General features: G+C 47.8%; 1 protein-coding gene across 1 annotated transcript in view; it reads left to right on the top strand.

Moving 5' to 3' along the window:
* The window catches only part of LOC146788629 (putative cation-transporting ATPase 13A4), a 389,548-nt gene that overhangs the window by 162,025 nt on the left and 205,247 nt on the right, over window positions 1-22,276 (top strand). The window contains exons 18-19 of the mRNA XM_085633188.1: window positions 1,833-1,957; window positions 10,242-10,405. Coding sequence (XP_085489314.1) covers window positions 1,833-1,957; window positions 10,242-10,405 — 289 coding nt within the window. The remainder of the gene's footprint in view (window positions 1-1,832; window positions 1,958-10,241; window positions 10,406-22,276) is intronic.

Genomic DNA, 22,276 nt, shown 5'->3' on the forward strand with positions numbered 1-22,276 from the left:
CAGAGTTGAGGATATTCTATCTTTTGTTCTTGTTACACATAGAAAGTCTCTGGGTGAGCTTGGAGTTAGTTTGTTCTGACCCTCATCATGTCCTAAGTATATTCTACAGAAGCAGGATATAATATTATTTTACAACTGTTAGGACCCTATCAGGACAGTTTCCTGGTGAGCTTAGGGGACTCATTATGAAGATGTAAAGTTTGTTTGATATAAAAGTGTAGTCTGAACTGAATAGTACTTTACAACAATATGTGGCAAGAGTACATGACTGTAAATCAGTCAGAAATCCTGTAAACCGCATTTGAAATCTTGCAAGAGAGAAGCAATCTAGCCATGGGTCAATGGGGAGTACTCTAGTGGCTTGAGTAATAGGTCTTACAAACTTGAAGATTAACAAGTGCCAAACTCCAAGATGCAGGTGAGTCAAACAGTTGTTTGAGTGCCAGATTAATACTAAGAGTAAAAGGAGCTGGAAGATGAGGCAGACACAGGCAGCAATATGGCTTCTTTACCACCTACTTTCCATGTGGCTGAAAGAGACGAGATAGGAGTGGGGGTGAGCGGTTTAGTTGACGGCAAGGGCCATGCGCTCAAGATGGCAGCTGCAGAGTGGGGTCACCTGTATAGTTCTAACCATCCACCGCCTGGAGTTGTTAACTTGATTACAATGGACTCCGGTTGATTTTGTGGCATTCACTATTGTACTATTTTAAGTTGTATTGTTTATCTTGAAGGAAGATGAGAACAGAAACCAGTACTAAGACCAAAAAAACTGACCCTTCTCAAACAAATGACACATCTGACATTTCTTTTATGCATTCCATAATGTCTAAGAAAAAGCAGATTATTATATGTAAAGAAAGACAAACCTTTTTACCCAACAGGGTAATCTCAATTACATCGTCAATTACAAGGGTCCCATGAGACTCGTTTATTGTTTACACCCTTCTGAGCAGAACCCGAAACACCAGTGTCCGTGCTGATAATGTGGTTCTTGTTCCTCTCAAAGTGACTGAGATTTAAAACCCACATATCATGTTTGAGCACTGAACCTATGAATCATCTTTAAATATGTGTAGCAGATAGGCCTAAAGTTGGAGAAATAAGAACATATCAATATTAACTTTTAGAAAGGCATCTCTGCTTAGCATCTTCTGAATGAGTCAGAATCTAAACCTTGAATAACCTGCAGAGGACCCTTGGGAGCCCAGGCACTGTTTACTGACACACACACTGGGCCCCTGGGGGTAGTTGAGTACTATTTACCACAGTGTCTTACCAGGGCCCTGGCCTTGTTTGAGTCTGGTACCTCAACCTCAATGAATCATACATTGACACAGTGTATACCTGCCTGACGCCGTCCAAAGCTTACATCTGATGGTGCCCCGTGAGTGAGTACCAGGGGAGGCTGTTTTGATGCCGTGCCTACAACATGGGCAGGTACAGGGTAAGGAAGTAATGGCCCAATGCCTCGCAGGTGAGCGCTTGGGCACTAAACCTGCATCTGTGTTATAGAAGGGGTCTGTAACCCATCTGTAATATAAACGTGTCATAGAATCACTGACAATAAAGGGAAGGCCATACTCCCGACCCAGCCACGTTGGTAGGACATCTGCAGGAGACTCTGCCTTTTGAAGACCACAGGGCAGCCAGGACAAGGGCTCTCCTCAAAATAAGAAGAAAGCGTCAATTACCTGCCAGGCACAGCAGTTTTCAAAATCCGACTTCATGCTACATTACAGAGGCTTAAACTGTATGGGTGGGTCAAAAATGTAATTTAATCTTAGTAGTGCTTAAATCTGCTGTAATAATTATTTCCTTTTCACTTGTAGGGAGAAATTGGAATCAGACTTAACCTTCCTAGGGATACTGGTCCTAGAAAACCGCCTGAAACCAGAGACTAAGCCTGTCCTGAAGGAGCTGAGGGCTGCCAACATACGGACTGTGATGATTACAGGTATTAATGTGCAACTATTATAATTATTGTTATTGTCGTTGTTATTATTATTATTATAATAATACAAGCAGTTTGAGAAATGAAGAATGTGCATAAAATCCATTGAAACCAGTGAGTCAGAGTCTTTTGAGCTTGTTTTTGAACCTCAGTGGTACCTGAAGCTCATTAATTTTGAAAATTCTAAGATTCTCCCAAACCTGAATGCTTGTGTAGAAGCTAAAGGAAGGAATGCAGATGTATTGGAACACAGAGAACTTCAATTTCAGAATTATTACCCCATTTCCCATCTAACTTTGGAAAGAAAGTGTGATGTCATCATGAAAAAGGCAAAGTTGTAATTCAGATCTGGGAACTAAGGCTGGGGAAAGACTTCCATTGTTAGTGCTGATGGGTTATTTCTAGTTGAGTATTGAAGTGTCACTCAAAGATATCTCTTGAGAAGGGGCATTGTTATTCCTCAGTAAGCAATTATTCCTTCTCTAAAAAACAGAAGAATCTGAAATTAATAAAATTAAGCTGTCTTCATTATCACTGAAACACCTTTATTCTTTGTTTCTAAGAAAGATCAAGATTGTTAACCATGTATTGATAACAGAGCTTTAAACAAATCCTTTTCATTAAGAAATATCCTTTGCCTCTTATAAAGGACATTTTAGAGTCCTCCCCTTGACCAAAATCCCTTACTTACTTGATTGATGTGGTGCTGACCATCTGCTATATATAAAGAAAGAGAAAGAGTGAAAGACCGCTTTCCACATCCCATTTTGGGTATATTGAATAGCTAGTGATGCCACTAGGAATTCCAATGTCCCTGCCATCTTTCATCACTTTATAGATTGAATATTCCCTAATGTTTTAAATTAGTTTGTTTTTCTCTATTTGAATGACATTGTACTGTTTTCTAAGGCGTTTATACAACATCAAGAATTTGTGTGTTTAGAGTGGCCAAGAGTTCAGTAGCATCATTTGTTTGGTGAAACTAAAGAGTGCCAGTTTCAGAAGGAATAACTTGAGAAATGGATTTAGATTGAACATGTTCGGCCTTTTCATGGATCCCACAAAGGTATCAGTTATTCTACATTGTCCTAATACTTTACACCTAACTTATTTGAGGCTACACTGGAACCTTAAAAAGCATGGTAATTCAAAATGTAGGGATCTTAGCCTGTATATTAACAATGAGTTTTTGTAAAAATGTTTATTATTATAAAGGCAAAAAACAGTTTAATCCAGTACTAATAATGTTTCATCATACAGTAGAATTTGGGCAGAGACAAGCCACATCTGAAGTAGGCACAATTAGATAATTTAGGGCAATGTTAAGTTTTTTATTTGGCCATATAAATCTTGATATAGGGCTCTCGACCACTTGAAAAATGTAGTCTGTAAATAACATGGGATTTTAAGAATAAAAATAAAAAAGAGGCATTGTTTCCATCACTCTAATAGCAACAACATTTTCTTATAAGCAGTTGTTAAACCTGTCAGCCTTAGGGTGGTTGTTCCCCCAACGTTTTGCCCTGCTCCTCCATATTTTTGCTGATCTTATTTTGGTTGGTGTTGGGGCTGTGCACACTTTATCACTGCTAACCAGTGCTAAAGTGTGTTTCTGGTCACTCCTCAAACATGGTAACACTGGCTTATCCCCGATTGGCCTATTTAATTTACTTATAATTCTCTAGTAACATGTTACTACATGTACCCAGGTCCTGTAAAATAAATGTTATTAGTGGGCCTGCGGACTTGTTGTGCACCCACTTAAGTAGCCCTTTAAAACATTTCTTAGGCCTGCCATTACCGCTTTTGTGTGCACTTTTGAACTGCTATTTCAAACTGGCAAAATAAATCTTTTGCCAGGCCAATACCTTCCTTTTTAATACGTATAAGTCACTCCTAGGGTAAGCCCTGGACATTCCAGAGGGCAAGGTTCAAAGTATTTGAAAAGTGGGAGATATACTTTTAATTTTTAAATGTACTGGTAGTGAAACACTTGTACATTTATTTTATTACTACTGCAAAACCTATTGTTCCCATAGAATAACATTGGTGTTGCCTTATTATGTTTCATAAGTGTAATTTCCAAATGAGAAGACATAAGTGGGTCGAGTTTGGTGCCTCTGGAATCCCAATTTAAAATCCTTGCATATGGTTGTGAGAAGTTGGCCTGGTAAATGCTGCCCACTAGTTATAGTGGGCACCTTGTACCACTCCAAACAACCCTTATTGATGAATAGGTTTAAAGACAACCTTTATTGAAAGTTATCCTAGTGGTAGCTATGGAGAGCAGCCTTCAGGCTAAGTCTTCAAGTGTAAAGCAGCTTGGTTAACCAGATTATAACCTCTTGAATAACTAAATGAAAGGAGAACCACACAAGGTATATATCAAATATATGCATTTATTTCTAAACACTCACTACTAATCTCTTTATGAGATTAGAACCCAAGATACACAATAATACAGTTCTAAAACGACAGTAAATAGCACAATATACAATGGCCCCCAGGGGGAGACCAAACCATATATTAAGAAAGTGGGATAAGAACCACAACTTGACTAGACACAGTGGGGAACAACCTTTACAACGCAACTTTTACAACGCACTACCATTACAACGCATTTTTTACAACGCATAATCCATTACAACGCATGACATTACAACGCATGACACTACAACGCATTTTTAAAAACTACCTTTACAACGCATTCCATTACAACGCATACTACCATTACAACGCATACCATTACAACGCATAATATTACACTATACTATCCAACACTTACCCTACTGATGCACCCCCTGGAGTTAGAATAGTAATTTTTACCCCTACACTATCCAACACTTACCCTACTGTTGCACCCCCTGGAGTTAGAATAGTAATTTTTACCCCTATACTATCCAACACTTACCCTACTGATGCGCCCCCTGGAGTTAGAATAGTAATTTTTACCCCTATACTATCCAACACTTACCCTACTGATGCACCCCCTGGAGTTAGAATAGTAATTTTTACCCCTATACTATCCAACACTTACCCTACTGATGCACCCCCTGGAGTTAGAATAGTAATTTTTACCCCTATACTATCCAACACTTACCCTACTGATGCACCCCCTGGAGTTAGAATAGTAATTTTTATCCCTATACTATCCAACACTTACCCTACTGATGCACCCCCTGGAGTTAGAATAGTAATTTTTACCCCTATACTATCCAACACTTACCCTACTGATGCACCCCCTGGAGTTAGAATAGTAATTTTTACCCCTATACTATCCAACACTTACCCTACTGATGCACCCCCTGGAGTTAGAATAGTAATTTTTACCCCTACACTATCCAACACTTACCCTACTGTTGCACCCCCTGGAGTTAGAATAGTAATTTTTACCCCTCCACTATCCAACACTTACCCTACTGTTGCACCCCCTGGAGTTAGAATAGTAAGTTTTTACCCCTACACTATCCAACACTTACCCTACTGTTGCACCCCCTGGAGTTAGAATAGTAATTTTTACCCCTACACTATCCAACACTTACCCTACTGTTGCACCCCCTGGAGTTAGAATAGTAATTTTTACCCCTATACTATCTAATACTTACCTTAAATGTAATTTAATATTATGCGTTGTAATGGTATGCGTTGTAAAGGTAGTATGCGTTGTAATGGTAATGCGTTGTAAAGGTATTTTTTTTAAATGCGTTGTAGTGTCCTGCGTTGTAATGTCATGCGTTGTAATGGATTATGCGTTGTAAAAAATGCGTTGTAAGTGCATGCGTTGTAAAAGTGTGCGTTGTAACGTCATACATCCGACACAGTGCCTAAAGCACGTAGAATCGCTGGGACCCCCAGGAACCACCCAAGGTAGTGACACAGGAGACCCACGGGGGAAGAGTGCACTATTCTATGGGAAAGTCGCGGTTGGAATTTTAGAGGTTAAGGACACTTAGGAGAGGACTTTGAGCAAACCCCTTTAGACTTAGGGGGTTCTAGGGCCAACACCCACGGGAGCACCGGAGTACTCTAGCTACCTCACCCAGGGAAGCCGGGTACATAGGTGTCAAATAGTGTCGGGAATTGTCGTTGATTTCAATGGCGATCTGCTGCAAAGTGCTGCTGCCGGGAAGAAGAAAAGTGTCCGGGGTGATCCAAGCCCAGATCGAAGATCAGAAGAACCTGAAAGCAGAGGGGACAGAGTCTGGGTCACTTGCCAGTGACCAGAGGGCATGATAGACGAATGCCCACCGATGTCGGGTGTTTCAGGTGCGAAGAGGTGAAGCTGGACTCTGCAGCCACGAGGACCAGGAGGCGTCAACGACAACCAGGAGCTGAATTCTAGCTGTCCCACAAAGGATGTCGAGTGCTGCGGTGTCGGTGTTTGGATTGAACACAAAAAGCCTTGGGAACAGCAACCCACGCAGGTAGAGTAAAGATGATTTGGTGCGGACAAGCAAGGTCCTGGGGACTCCCCAAGCAATGGAGAGTCGGGGCACATCAGGAGCAACCAGGTAAGCCCAATTAAAGTTAGAGTTGCCTTCACAGGGACCCACCAGTCGAAGTACCAGGGATTGCAAAGGAACCTCAAGAGGAATCGCACAATACCAGCTCACAGGACACTCGGTGAGTGTAGGCCAGTAATCTTCAGTGGAGACACTGCTCGGGGTGTGGACTACAAGTAACCCAAAGCACAGCCTCGAGGATCGACGAGAATCATATGCACTTGCAAATGTGCACTGTGTCCAGGGGTTCCAGTTCCACGGTCTCCTCGATGGCTACGAATCTCAGCTTTGCTGAAAGCTCGGGTCGGTCTCTGGGAAGTCTGGGAACCAACCTCCTGTGTTGCAAATTCTTAAGAGTCCGGCTGGAGCTTCAGAGATGCAAACTGGTCAGATGCGTCTTTGGTGCCTGCCTTGCAGGGGAGTAACTCCTTTACTCCAAGGGAGATTCTTCAGTCATCTAGTTCAATGTAGATCGTCAAAGTTCCAGGATTATGCATCAGAGTTTCGTCCAGGTAAATCTAAAGTCCTGTAGCCAGGGGTTCCTACTTTATACCCAAGGAAGGGGTGGGACAAACTCTGGGGGCCCACCTATGGGAGGGTCAGGAAAGAGGGGGCTGTCCAGTTTCGCGCCAGAGCAGAGGTTGGTAGCCCCTGCTACCGGTTTGAGCTGGACTATTCACAGGGACACCATATGTGCCCCCCAGTGCAGACTTCAAAGCACTCTTGAAGTGCACCCAGCCAGCCCCAATACACTAAAGCCTGTCAGGGAGGTGGTCACACCTCCCTGTGACAGGAAACCTATTGTCAAATCTTCGCCTGCCGGAGTTTCGTCCAGCGGCAGGAGTTCAGACTCGTGTCTGTGGCTGGCAGCATCCATTTTGTGGTGCCCAGGTTCTGTGTAAGCTGGTACCAGTGTACCGGTATAGTCATGTTTCTCCCTCTAGTAGGGTGGAATCATACCTCCCACGCCAGTTATTGGCGGGGAGGTATGATTCCAAAGTGTTTGACACCAAACACGACATGTTTCTGTGCAGCCGTATTAAAGTTAGCATTTACCGCGAGGTTATAATTCACTTAAGAGTATATGGTATGGCTGCATCACATACAAAAACAACAGTTGATGGACAGAATGCAGAACAATGTCATACATTCACCCCAGTACAGAGATCCGGGCCTAAATCCATCGTCCCGTGCTCTCTATGCCACTGGAATCAAGCTATCCTGGCTGAAGAGGGGTGAAACCCCGAAACCGGTCCTAGGATGCTTGTTTCCAGTCCAGGGTGGACCTGGCTTGGCAGTTCGGGTTGGACTGTTCCCATGAGGCACAGGGTCAAGACTGATTTGAATATGGCTGGGTTCAATCTGGAATGGTATGGTGAGCAAAGAAACGATGGATTTAGGCCCAGATCTCTGTACTGGGGTGAATGTATGACATTGTTCTGCATTCTGTCCACCAACTGTTGTTTTTGCATCACATACAATCCCCCAGGATATATTCTGAAGGCTGCAGAGGGGCTCTGGTCATGCATGGGCACCCTCTCACATGAAAACCAAGCACCCTGCCTTCAGGATTGTTAAGGCCTGCCATAGGGTTGACGGATAGGTTTATATGTGTAGTGATTAGACGAGATAAGTGAACCTATATCTCAGTAAGGGGTGCATGCACCACCTTACCCAGGCTGCAGTAGCAGATCGGTGGTGTCATTTTGGAAGGCTTCCCAGGGGTGGCATAATGCATGCTGCAGCCCCTGGTAGGATTCTGGGGTACCTATGCCCTTGGTACATAGTATACCATATAATAGGGACTTATAAGGGTACCCCAGAATCCAATCTGGAGTGTACCGAAAGTACATGGAATCAATTTAGAAGAGAAAGCAGATAGGCGAGGTCCTGATTAGAAGGATCCCATCCAAACTAAGTCAAAAACCCTCAAAACACCAGGAAAAAAGTGGGGGCAACCACGCAGTCAGATGCCACCTTCCTACAATGGTGAAGTCAGATTTTAAATTGTGATTCTGAAAATGCAATTTTTAGAAATTTGGCATTTCTTGCCTTAGCCATTTGGTGCTTAGCCATTTGGTGCCTACATCTGCCTGGGTGTAGTTGGCAGTTGGGTTTTGTGTATTCCTTCTAGACAGCCACACTCAATGGGAGCTTAGGTGTGACTGAGTGGGCCATCAATGGCAGGGTGGGAGGTAGGAGCTGGGCCTAGCCTCAGTTATACCTGAATAGGCTGTGTCCTGTCCACAGACAAAGGGCTGCCTACCCCCTGTATTTAGTCTGGAGCCAGGGCGGAAAGGGAGAACATCTCTGCACTTCAAGGGCATGACTCTAGGAGCTTCTCCCCACTTTAAAGGGGACTTAACTGTTTGTAAAAGAAGGACCTCAGACACCATCACTTCAGGACACTTCTAGACCTGTGGATAATCTGCCAGGAAGAAGGACTGCTGTACTGCTGAAGAACTGCCATTCTGCTGGACTGCTACTCTGCTGGACTCCTGCTCTGCCGACCTTCTGCCTGCTGCCGTCTTGTCTGGGTGAGACGGACTGGACCTGCATCACATGAACCCAGACCCAAGAGTGACTCTAAGGGCTAGCTAGCTGGCCTCCTGATCAAGATTATGATATTTTAAAATTCGATTTTAGTTTGATTTTTTTTTTTTTAGACAGTCATGGTGCGATATTTGTGTAGCAAGGCATGGGAAGAAAGGTCTCACATAGGCACATTGACTGTAGATTAACATTTATGGGAATACCCTCTTGAAACACTAACTCATTTTGTCAATATTAAATATAATACAAGTGAAACATAAGAAAGATTCTCTGTGCACCATCAGTTGGAGAGACACATAAAATATGTTAGTTTCTTCATATTGTGCACAGCCACTACCTAAAAAGAACATTAAAGATAAAACAAAACCAGCAGGGGAATCACATTAAAAAAAGCTGAACAAGCCGTATAATGGGCTAGGATGAGGTCCAGACAAAGGGCCTTGTTTGGAGCTGTGCAGATGTGTACTCGGTCACAAATGTGACTAATGTCCCCCGTCCGCCCTATGACAAGGGCATCATGTCCAATTGCTGTTGAAATGAGTTGGGCGGGACATCTGTCACGTATGGCAGAGTAGTAGTCTGTCAAACTCAAGATCTGGCTCTTCAGTCCCAGCATTCCTTCCATCATGTTGCGCTCTTCTCAGGTCTTCAACCATGTGTGTTCATTTTAAATACTTTTAATTTAAAGGAGTGAGGAGTACCATGGCAGAGCTGGGGTAGGCTGGCTAGTTTCTTTATATATTTAATCTGTGTATTCATGGTTTCAAGATAAGCAAGTTGTAGCTGGGACAAAATCAGCACTAGAGAAGGGCTTTCCCTCTGGGTTCCAATTTAAGCCCAAAAAGTATTTTCTGTGAAGTCACTTGGAACCCCTTGGTTGTATTCATCCCTGGTATTGGTGCTTCCAACAATTTTATTTATTTCATGATACTGGCACCTTAAATACTCTCATCATGTTCCGATCCTGCAAATACAATTAGGATAATTATTAAATTCTCTTATCAGAATATTGTAACTGCAAGCTTTGCAAACTTTGACCATTAATAGCAATATTTCTTGAAAGTAATTAGAGAAATAAAAATGAAATACACCACTTTCCCAGGCACAAGATTTGAACTGAAGCCGATTTGCCAAGTTGGCAATAAGATGGTAAGAACAGGAGGCTGTAGGTGATAAGATGCAATAGGTGATGTGGAGATGAGGTACTTTGTGTCTGCTCTTGTTTTACTCAGGTGACAACATTCAGACAGCGACCACCGTTGCAAGGAAGTGTGGCATGATCCGAAAGGGCAGTCGGGTGATCCTCCTCGAAGCGCGCGCCCCGGAAGGACCAACCCCCGCGTCAGTGTCCTGGCAACCAATTGAATATCCCGTGGGGGCGGATGATGACACAGATGTGAGTATTGTCTGACTACTTTCAAAACAGGAAATTTGCAAGCACAAGGTTCACTTCCGTAAAATATCCCCTTTCAGAGAAATTAAGGGAGATGTTTTTATTTTTACTTGATTCCCAAGGACTAAAATAATTTATAATTGCTTTTAGTCTATATCATTATGCATATTTCACCTATGACACCCTACTGGATTCTAGGGCAGACATCTGGCAGGCTAACTCCTAGAATCAAGTAAAATGTTGAGCCAGTTGTCACATGCCTGTTTAATTGTTCATTCTGCAAATGTAACTGTTCTGGGGTCATTTATGTTATGCTGCCTGAAGGTCCTCATGCTCTGAACCTCATGCCTTGGGATTCCCTACAAAGTCATGAGTAGAGGCCATCACTCTCCCAGAACACTACAACCCCACATTTTATACTGATTACACATTTACTAAGCTCCCTTGATGCTATACTAAATGTATTCACTAATACATCACATCCTTAAACTCTTGTAGAGCACTAGTTTTGCTTGACATTGAAGACCTCTAGGACACCCCTTTGTCTTCCCTAAACCCAGTGGCACCCATTGTTATCAGGTGTGTCCTGTCAGCGAGATGTACCCCAGTGCCCGGGGCCCCTTGCGGAGTAGTGATGTTGAGCTCTGGGTGAACCACAAGAGTGGCAGCATTCAATGACTATCAAAGGAAGTTCTGCACCAGACAGATCACCAAGAGATAGAAGAGGTGTAGTGACGAGGAGGCAAGCAGTGGATGCGACCGTCTTTATTGCTGAGTTATATCAGAATGCCGTTAACCAACGGCTCCCTCCAGCTCCCACACGAACATTCTAACCATGCGCTGGGACCCACGCGCATAGGAACAATAGGTGGGATGGAAGCGGGGAAGGGACAGAAGCAAAGGGTGAGCATTGACAGCATGTTACATCTTCTCCCGTTTTTTAAGATGAACTAAGAAGTTACACAGTTTTCAAATTGACAGAGGAAACACTTTTCTTACTTTTCTTTAAAGGTGAACTAGTACATTGCCTAGTCTTTAAATCTTACGGGGAACAATTGTTTTCCTGTCCCGAACAACATCAACAGGACTAGTTGCCAGCCCTGGAGGAGACACATTGGGGAGATCACCAACTGTTGCAGAATCTGTGCTAGCACTGCACACTCCACCTTCGCTTGCATTTCCTGAGGATGCCAGTGCATCATTCTGCAACTTGTAAGTCGTGCTCACAGGCTCAGGGATCCTGCTTCTAGCAACATTTGAACCATTCTACCACTGGTCATTGTTGAGAAGGATGGCAGTGCCCTTGGTTTTGACCACATGCCAATGTTCACTGTACTTGCTCATGTGTGCTCTTTTCCTATGATACTTCACTCTCACCACATCACCTTCTTTCACAGACATCTCTTTCGCTACATTCCTTGTATCGTAATTAATACGCATGTGCTCCTGGCGTTTGTCCACCAGACTTCTCATCCTGCGCTCTTTCTCTTTGTAGTTCTCGTTTTCCCATTTTTTCTAAGCCAAGGACCAATGTGGCTGCAATTGTGTAATTGCTACTCTACCCCTGATTAGTTCAAAAGGGGTTCTGCCAGTGGTATTGTGAGGGGTGGTACGGTATGACCACAACCTGGTGCGTAGTGCTGCCTCAACAGGAATGTGGGATTTTAAAGCCATTTGGTTAGTTTCTTTGATCAAGTGATTGGCCCGTTCTACCTGGCCATTGTTTTGTGGGTGGTATAAAGAGGACCTCACATGTTATATGCCATATTTTTTTTTAGGAATGAGACAAACTTGGAGGATACAAACTGCACACTGTTATCGGTGACGAGCTGATGAGGGAAACCTTCTCTGCAAAACAATTCCTTCAAGAAGTTAACTACTCCACTTGTGGTGGGTTGAGACACAAATTTGATTTCCAACTACTTGCTGAAAAAATCAATTAATACTATGGCATAGTGTATCTCTAGACTCAAAGCATTCATTGGTCCAATGAAGTCGATGCTGACTTTGATCTATGGACCCTCAGGTAGTTCAACAGAGGTCATGGAGCAATGGTGCATCGTCATTGTTTTGTCAGCCTCAGCGCAAACTGAACAATGAGTGACAAATACATCAACGTCACGATCCATGGAGGGCCACCACTATCCATCCCTCAATCTCTGTTTGGTGCCTGTCGTCCCCGCATGTCCTTTGTAGGCTAATGCTAACAACCTGCTCCTCGTGGACATTGGTGCTATCAAAGTCTCACCCCGGAAAATGATATCTTCGAAAACACTGATGTCTTACTTAATTTTCCAGTATGGTCTGAGAGCCTAGTCTAATGTCTTTTCCCATGGCCAACCTTGGCCACATATTTTCTTCAAACACTGTGTCATCCTTTATCGCCTCTAACCATTCTGACTTTGTAATGGTACTATTGGACTTGTGACCTTCAAACAAGCATGCGACTAGCAATTTATCTTCCTCATCCTCATCACACCCAGATTCTTCCTCACAGGGGGCACATGATAAGTAATCTGCCGACACATTCACTCGGCCTGGAATGTATTCCATCCTAACTTGATACTTCTGCAATTTGCATGCCAACTTTGCAATTCTCTGCGAGGGTCGACTAGAACCTTTCCCTTCAAGTATACTGACCAACGGTTTGTGATCAGTGCGGATGGTGAATTCCTTGCCCACAAAAAACTTTTACATTTTGTAACAGCTCAAACACAAGCCAATAATTCACGCTGAATTACTGAATACTTTATCTCTGGGCCCCTTAACTTCTGAGATGCAAGTGCGATGATTTTCTCCCCTTCTTCAGTCTTTTGGCTAAGCACTGCCCCCAGCACCGTCTGGCTGGTGTCTGTGGTTACACTGCTTTGCAATTTTTCATTGAATGACTGGAGTGATGGTGCTTGCTTGAGTTCCTTCTTTGTGGTCTTTATGCTCTGTTCGCATTTTTAATTCCAAATGAATTCTGCATCCTTCTTTATAATTGTTATAAGTGGTTCGACCTTGACTGCATAATGTTGTATTATCTTAGAGTGGAATTCACACATGCCTAAGAAGGATGCAAGTCCTTCCTTATTTGTTGGGTTTGATGAACAGGAAATAGCAGATAACAAGGTCGTACTCCATTTTCATTGATGAGATGACCTAAGTACTTTACAGTCCCCGAAGGGTAAGCTGCAAAATTGATATGAGCCTTCTGGTGTGATTAACGCAATAACATGTTTTGACTCATCTTGTAGTTGTCTTTGATGGTATGCTGCACTGAAGTCTAATGTAGTAAAGCTCTTAGCTTGACCCAAAGTCATCACCATTTTATTTATGAGAGGCAGGGGTTGGCAATCAGCTACCACATGGCGGTTTAGTTGGCGAAGGTCTATGCATAAGCGGATCTTTCCATTCCTTTTCTTTGCAATAACCACGGGCGACAACCACTCAGTTCATTGATTGGTTCGATTATGCCGCCATTGCACCAACTCTCCAGAATTGTCTTAACTTTAGCGCAAGCAGATAATGGTATGTTCCTGACCCTTTGTTTTACTGGGTATGCATTCCTCCTCAGAACAATCTGGTGTTCGAAGGCCCTTAAGAATCCCAATTGCTCGCTGAAAACCCCCTTGAATTCTTTGAGAATGGTTTCCAAGTCGTCCTATGGAATGCTGAATATATATACGGTGGTTGGCAAGGGTTGATCATCATCTTCAGTTTTTGTTGTTCCAACCAACCAAGAATGTTCACATTGAAATCCACTACGAAGATTCCTGTGAAGGTGTTTTTCTTCTTGAATGACAAATCTGCCTGGAATAACCCTTCCAATTTTATCTTGTGTCTGCCATATGCACCTGGAACCATTCTGCTGGATTCCAATGGTGTCTTGCACTTTAAACCACTGTAGGTGTCCTTTGACAAGATTGTAATTCTTGATCCAGTATCCACCAACATCTCAACATTTTCTACGTTCATGCCAACATTACACCTGGGTTGGTTTTGCACATCTTCACTGTTAATGATGCAACCAGCAATACCAAGGTCTCTGATTTGGATTCATTTACTGTATAAATCTTCTTAGATCGCAAAGTTCTGCAAACCTTAAGGAAATGTCTAATTTTTCTGCATCCCAGGCAGACCTTGCCCCATGCAGGACACTCTTTGTTTGATGCCACATGTGCACTGGATCCGCAACGGTAATGGCTAGGATTTCCTCTGTATGTTGTGGAGGTCTTCCTTGTGAAATTCTTATGTGGTCTATTGGATGCAGATTCTTCATTTTGATGGACTAGATTGACGCTCATTTGCTGGGTGTCAGGTTTGCGCAGTAACTTAATTCCTTTTGCTGATCATTCCATGCTCTTGATGGTGGAAATCGCCTATTCCAGGGTCAGGTTCTTATGACACAACAGCTTCTCTTGCGCCTTCGCACACGTGGTGCGCATCACCACCTGATTGTGTATCATCTTGTCTATATCCCTGAATGCACATGTTGTGGCCAACATCCTTAGTATATCAACGCAAGATTCAATTGCCTTACCTGGTGCTTGGTGCCTGTAGTAGAAGTTGTACCTGTCCATTATCACACTCATATTGGTATCAAAGTAATTCTTCATTCTCATTTTGACTTCAACAAACACATTCCCCTCTCGTCTCTTCTTTTTCAATAGGAGTTATGTGATCAAATAACCTCCTTCCTTCTGCCCCCAAACAGTTGTACATCATGACTTGTTTCCTGGCTGGATTGTATTTCATTCCATTCCATCAATTGCCTCTAGATGTTTTTCAAAACATTTAACCCACTGTGTCCAACTTTCGGTAGTGGCCCAGGGACTTCCAAAAAGGTGCTGGGCATAGCCACTGCATTCATTATCCCAGCCATGCTGACACAGTACCACCGTTTTTAATGTGGATTGAGCCAATAAGTCTTTATTCTAGGTGCAGAGTTAAGTGATGCTTTGGCTCCCTCTGGTGTCTGCTGAAGGTAACACCCGGTGGGCAGTATAAAAATAACTGGCTCACTCACCCTTCATTGCAGCTCCTCCCAGGGGCTGGCAGAGGGAGGGGAAAATGAATAAGATGAGGCAGGGATGAACAGTAGGCGTGGGCGTGAAGCAGTGGTGGTCGGGTGGAGTCGGATGATCCCCACCCACCACGTTACGTCGAAGTGCTGACCGTGGAGGACCAGGAAGCAACAGCCTCAAGCACACAGCCGCGCCGATAATGCCAAGCACTTCATAAGCATGGAGCCTTTAGATCCTGTAATCGTCGCCAAAAGGAAGCTTGTAGTGATGAGGAGACAAGCAGTGGATGCGACCGTCTTTATTGGTTAGTCATATCAGAATACCGTTAACCAACGGCTCCCTCCCACTCCCACACAAACATTCTAACCATGCTCCGGGACTCACGCACACAGGAACAATAGGTGGGATGGAAGCGGGGAAGGGACAGAAGCAAAGGGTAAGCATTGACAGCATGTTACAGTACTTCAGGTGCTGTCAGTGTTTTAGGTGCTGTCAGTGCTTCAGGTGCTGGCAGCGCTTCTGGTGTTAGTGCTTCAGGTGCTCGCATCGCTTCAGGTGCTGTCAGTGCTTCAGGTGCTGTCAGTGCTTCAGGTGCTGGCGGCACTTCTGGTGCTGTCAGTGCTTCAGGTTCTGTCAGTGCTTCAGGTGCTGTCAGTGCTTCAGGTGCTGTCAGTGCTTCAGGTGCTGGCAGTGCTTCAGGTGCTGTCAGTGCTTCAGGTGCTCACAGTGCTTCAGGTGCTGGCAGTGCTTCAGGTGTTCAGGTGCTGGTAGTGCTTCAGATGCTGTCGTTGCTTCAGATGCTGTCGTTGCTTCAGATGCTGTCGTTGCTTCAGATGCTGTCGTTGCTTCAGATGCTGTCGTTGCTTCAGATGCTGGCAGCGCTTCAGATGCTGGCAGCGCTTCAGATGCTGGCAGCGCTTCAGATGCTGGCAGCGCTTCAGATTCTGTTGTTGCTTCAGGTGCCGGCAGCGCTTCAGGTGCTGGCAGCGCTTCATGCGCTTGCAGCGCTTCATGCGCTTGCAGTGCTTCAGGGTCTGTCAGTGCTTCAGAGTCTGTCAGTGCTTCAGGGTCTGTCAGTGCTTCAGGGTCTGTCAGTGCTTCAGGGTCTGTCAGTGCTTCAGGGTCTGTCAGTGCTTCAGGGTCTGTCAGTGCTTCAGGGTCTGTCAGTGCTTCAGGGTCTGTCAGTGCTTCAGGGTCTGTCAGTGCTTCAGGGTCTGTCAGTGCTTCAGGGTCTGTCAGTGCTTCAGGGTCTGTCAGTGCTTCAGGGTCTGTCAGTGCTTCAGGGTCTGTCAGTGCTACAGGGTCTGTCAGCGCTTCAGGTGCTGGCAGCGCTTCATGCGCTTGCAGCGCTTCAGGGTCTGTCAGTGCTTCAGGGTCTGTCAGTGCTTCAGGGTCTGTCAGTGCTTCAGAGTCTGTCAGTGCTTCAGGGTCTGTCAGTGCTTCAGGGTCTGTCAGTGCTTCATGGTCTGGCAGTGCTTCGGGGTCTGGCAGTGCTTCAGGTGCTGGCAGCGCTTCATGCGCTTGCAGCGCTTCAGGGTCTGTCAGTGCTTCAGGGTCTGTCAGTGCTTCAGGGTCTGTCAGTGCTTCAGGGTCTGTCAGTGCTTCAGGTGCTGGCAGCGCTTCAGGCGCTGGCGGCGCTTGAGGCGCTGGCGGCGCTTGAGGCGCTGGCAGCGCTTCAGGTGCTGGCAGCGCTTCAGGTGCTGGCAGTGCTTCAGGGTCTGTCAGTGCTTCAGGGTCTGTCAGTGCTTCAGGGTCTGTCAGTGCTTCAGGGTCTGTCAGTGCTTCAGGGTCTGTCAGTGCTTCAGGGTCTGTCAGTGCTTCAGGGTCTGTCAGTGCTTCAGGGTCTGTCAGTGCTTCAGGGTCTGTCAGTGCTTCAGGTGCTGGCAGCGCTTCATGCGCTTGCAGCGCTTCAGGGTCTGTCAGTGCTTCAGGGTCTGTCAGTGCTTCAGGCGCTGGCGGCGCTTGAGGCGCTGGCGGCGCTTGAGGCGCTGGCAGCGCTTGAGGCGCTGGCAGCGCTTCAGGTGCTGGCAGCGCTTCAGGTGCTGGCAGTGCTTCAGGTGCTGGCAGTGCTTCAGGGTCTGTCAGTGCTTCAGGGTCTGTCAGTGCTTCAGGGTCTCTCAGTGCTTCAGGGTCTCTCAGTGCTTCAGGGTCTCTCAGTGCTTCAGGGTCTGTCAGTGCTTCATGCGCTGGCAGCGCTTCATGCGCTTGCAGCGCTTCAGGGTCTGTCAGTGCTTCAGGGTCTGTCAGTGCTTCAGGGTCTGTCAGTGCTTCAGGGTCTGTCAGTGCTTCATGCGCTGGCAGCGCTTCATGCGCTTGCAGCGCTTCAGGTTCTGTCGGTGCTTCAGGGTCTGTCGGTGCTTCAGGTGCTGGCAGTGCTTCAGGTGCTGGCAGCGCTTCAGGTGCTGGCAGCGCTTCAGGTGCTGGCAGCGCTTCAGGGTCTGGCAGCGCTTCAGGGTCTGGCGGCGTTTCAGGCGCTGGCGGCGCTTCAGGCGCTTGCGGCGCTTCAGGTGCTGGCAGCGCTTCAGGTGCTGGCAGCGCTTCAGATTCTGTTGTTGCTTCAGGTGCTGGCAGCGCTTCAGGGTCTGGCAGCGCTTCAGGCGCTGGCAGTGCTTCAGGTCCTCGCCGTGCTTCAGGTCCATGCAGTGCTTCCGGTGCTGGCGGTGCTTCAGGTGCTGGCGGCGCTTCAGGTGCTGGCAGCGCTTCAGGGTCTGGCAGCGCTTCAGGCGCTGGCAGCGCTTCAGGGTCTGTCAGCGCTTCAGGGTCTGTCAGTGCTTCAGGGTCTGTCAGTGCTTCAGGGTCTGTCAGTGCTTCAGGGTCTGTCAGTGCTTCAGGTGCTGGCAGCGCTTCATGCGCTGGCAGCGCTTCATGCGCTTGCAGCGCTTCAGGGTCTGGCAGCGCTTCAGGGTCTGGCGGCGCTTCAGGCGCTGGCAGCGCTTCAGGCGCTGGCGGCGCTTCAGGTGCTGGCAGCGCTTCAGGTGCTGGCAGCGCTTCAGATTCTGTTGTTGCTTCAGGTGCTGGCAGCGCTTCAGGGTCTGGCAGTGCTTCAGGTCCTCGCCGTGCTTCAGGTCCATGCAGTGCTTCCGGTGCTGGCGGTGCTTCAGGTGCTGGCGGCGCTTCAGGTGCTGGCAGCGCTTCAGGTGCTGGCAGCGCTTCAGGGTCTGGCAGCGCTTCAGGGTCTGGCAGCGCTTCAGGGTCTGGCAGCGCTTCAGGCGCTGGCAGCGCTTCAGGGTCTGTCAGTGCTTCAGGGTCTGTCAGTGCTTCAGGGTCTGTCAGTGCTTCAGGGTCTGTCAGTGCTTCAGGGTCTGTCAGTGCTTCAGGGTCTGTCAGTGCTTCAGGTGCTGGCAGCGCTTCATGCGCTGGCAGCGCTTCATGCGCTTGCAGCGCTTCAGGGTCTGTCAGTGCTTCAGGGTCTGTCAGTGCTTCAGGGTCTGTCAGTGCTTCAGGGTCTGTCAGTGCTTCAGGTGCTGGCGGTGCTTCAGGTGCTGGCGGTGCTTCAGGTGCTGTCAGTGCTTCTGGTGCTGGCAGTGCTTCAGGTGCTGGCAGTGCTTCAGGTGCTGGCAGCGCTTCAGGTGCTGGCAGGGCTTCAGGTGCTGGCAGCGCTTCAGGTGCTGGCAGCGCTTCAGGGTCTTGCAGCGCTTCAGGGTCTGGCAGCGCTTCAGGGTCTTGCAGCGCTTCAGGGTCTGGCAGCGCTTCAGGGTCTGGCAGCGCTTCAGGCGCTGGCGGCGCTTCAGGCGCTGGCGGCGCTTCGGGTGCTGGCAGCGCTTCGGGTGCTGGCGGCGCTTCGGGCGCTGGCGGCGCTTCGGGTGCTGGCAGCGCTTCGGGTGCTGGCAGCGCTTCGGGTGCTGGCAGCGCTTCGGGTGCTGGCAGCGCTTCGGGTGCTGGCAGCGCTTCGGGCGCTGGCAGCGCTTCGGGCGCTGGCAGCGCTTCAGGGTCTGGCAGCGCTTCAGGGTCTGGCAGCGCTTCAGGGTCTGGCAGCGCTTCAGGGTCTGGCAGCGCTTCAGGCGCTGGCAGCGCTTGAGGCGCTGGCGGCGCTTGAGGTGCTGGCAGCGCTTGAGGTGCTGGCAGCGCTTGAGGTGCTGGCAGCGCTTCAGGGTCTGGCAGCGCTTCAGGGTCTGGCAGCGCTTCAGGGTCTGGCAGCGCTTCAGGGTCTGGCAGCGCTTCAGGCTCTGGCAGCGCTTCAGGTCCTCGCCGTGCTTCAGGTCCATGCAGTGCTTCCGGTGCTGGCGGTGCTTCAGGTGCTGGCAGCGCTTCAGGTGCTGGCAGCGCTTCAGGTCCTCGCCGTGCTTCAGGTCCATGCAGTGCTTCAGGTGCTGGCGGCGCTTCAGGTGCTGGCGGCGCTTCAGGTGCTGGCGGCGCTTCAGGTGCTGGCAGCGCTTCAGGTGCTGGCAGCGCTTCAGGTGCTGGCAGCGCTTCAGGTGCTGGCAGCGCTTCAGGGTCTGTCAGTGCTTCAGGGTCTGGCAGCGCTTCATGCGCTGGCAGCGCTTCAGGTGCTGGCGGCGCTTCAGGTGCTGGCAGAGCTTCGGGTGCTCGCAGCGCTTGAGGTGACTGGTCATTTTCATGTCCTCTGGGAGATGGCGCCAGAGATCAACACTCCCCAATGCAAGTGGAGTAAAACAGTGAGTCTTGATGAAGACCGGAGAGTGTGAGGGAGTCAAAGGATATCTTAAAACTGAAGCCATATTGTACACATCATCGTGCACCGCCCTCATGCCTCCTCAGTGAGTGTATGGGAGGAGACATGAAAAGTGTTTATACGCTGAAGTGGAGAAGGTTGAAGTGAGTGAGTGAGTTATTAGGTAGAGAGGAGTGGAACAGAAAATAAATCCAATGTTTGTGTATCATCAACAATTTGCTACCTATGTTTCATTAATGTGTGCAGTGTGCATTCCTACTGAAACCTCATCTCCATACTTATATTTAGATATTTATTCAAATATTTTTTGTAATATCCAACATGCATGTGGAGTTCACAGACCACCCTCTTTCTCTTCAAGCAAAGTAATGGCCCTGTCCTCCTTTACTCTTATACCCTTGTTCTGGTCAGTGGCTAAAGTTCCAATATTGAAATATGTACATTTCCCTTTTTGGGTCTGGCCTGATCAAGAACCTGTGTGCAGTGCACAGAGAGGACTGTGGCTCCGCCCCAGAGGAGCATTTCCCCCCCTCTCCTGATGTTATCGCCTCTCTGGATGCAGCCTTCAAACGTCCATTGAAATGTACGATGGACTATTTTACACATATAATGTTAGAAATGGGGATTTCTGGTTGGCTAGGGCTTGCGCCAAAGCCAGGCAGAAACCACCACTCTAGTCAGGGCAAGGAAGTTACACGCCAAAGACAACCCCTGCTCACCCCCTTGGTAGCTTGGCACGAGCAGTCAGGCTTATCTCTGAGGCAAGGTGTAAAGCGTTTGCGCGCGCACCCAGCAACAACACCCAAGGCCCACCACAAAAGAAACTCCACACAAGGTATTATATAAAAAAAATAACCTTTGTATTATACCAAACACATTAGATAAAAACACACACTTTACAATGTGCCAACAGGCACGGGTAGAATTTACAAGGGATTATATGTACAGGGGACAGGGCCACATGGACCACTGTCAGGAATTAGCACTTTGTAGAAATTAGCACTTAGAACATAGGAATAAAATTACTGTAGCACAAAATAACATATATAGCACACAACCAGTACTTACTGGTATCAGGTAAGTACCACCTACGCAACCCTAACCACCTTAGGAGAATGTCACGCAGGGAACTAGGACCTCACTAGCACCACCTGTACTAGGAGAAAACAAACAACCACCTAAGTATCACAATACCTGTAGGGGTAATAGCACATTACACATGATGCATCACATTCAGAGGTGTAGAACAAGGCACATGATGCATAAACACACATTCAGAGGTGCAGGAAAGGAACTATAGCGCAAAACTCACATTAGCCACCCTCTGTGGCAGTCCCTAGGCCAACTGGCCTTGTCGGGGCTAGGACGCCCTGTGTCTCAATGTCAGGGCAAGGCTGCGCAGGCTGCGCAGCCCAAGCGTGGAAGGGCACAACCTAAACGGTGCAGCTGCCCACTAAGTGCTGGGCAGCTGTAGAAAGGAACTTGGCACCGGCGTGCCTCCAACACCCAACGTGTCACCCGTGGGAGCCTCTCTGGGTCCTCACAGAACCATGCCCCCAAAACGGCGTGGGAACCTCGTGGGCTCGGGACTAACAACTGTGCCCTGGGGCAATGGTGGAGCTTCGTGAGCTCCAAACGAACAATGCGCTCAACGTTGGAGCGGCCCACTGCCTTCCGGGGCCGCTCTGATTGTTCACAGACTGCCCCCGCAGTTTGAGTCCCTCTGGACTCAGCAAGATCACTGAGGCCTGACGTTGGAGTCCCGCTCGGGGGACTCGTGAGCCTTGCAGGCTCGTACCGTGAATGGGGGAGGGCTAACCCGGTTCCCCCTTCAGCCCCCACTCACCCGGACTTCCACCGACTGCTCCGGTCAGGTGATGGGGACAGCTGCAAGGAACACGCAGCGCTCCCACCTCATCTGTGGCTGCGGGGCTCTCCTCTCTTGGCTGCAGTGAAGCACGGGGTGGGCTCCCGTCCGCTTCTCTCTCGGGCAGAGTGCCCCGGGGCGCAGGGTAGGCTCCTGCCTGCTCCGGGGCTCTGAGCAGCCGCGACGTTTCGGTAGGAGGCGGGGTAGGCTCCCGCCCTCCTATTCTAAGTTCCGGTTGTCCCGGAGGCCCGCCCTCGGCCTGCCTGACTTCCGGCTGAAGCCCGGCTGCGGCGGTGATTTTCTCGGCAATGAGAGGGGTGAGCTCCCTCGGGAACGAGCACAACGGCGGGGTGGGCACCCGCCGA

This window comes from Triturus cristatus, chromosome 11 (genome assembly GCF_964204655.1).
Source record: "Triturus cristatus chromosome 11, aTriCri1.1, whole genome shotgun sequence".
In the NCBI taxonomy this organism is placed as follows: domain Eukaryota; kingdom Metazoa; phylum Chordata; class Amphibia; order Caudata; family Salamandridae; genus Triturus; species Triturus cristatus.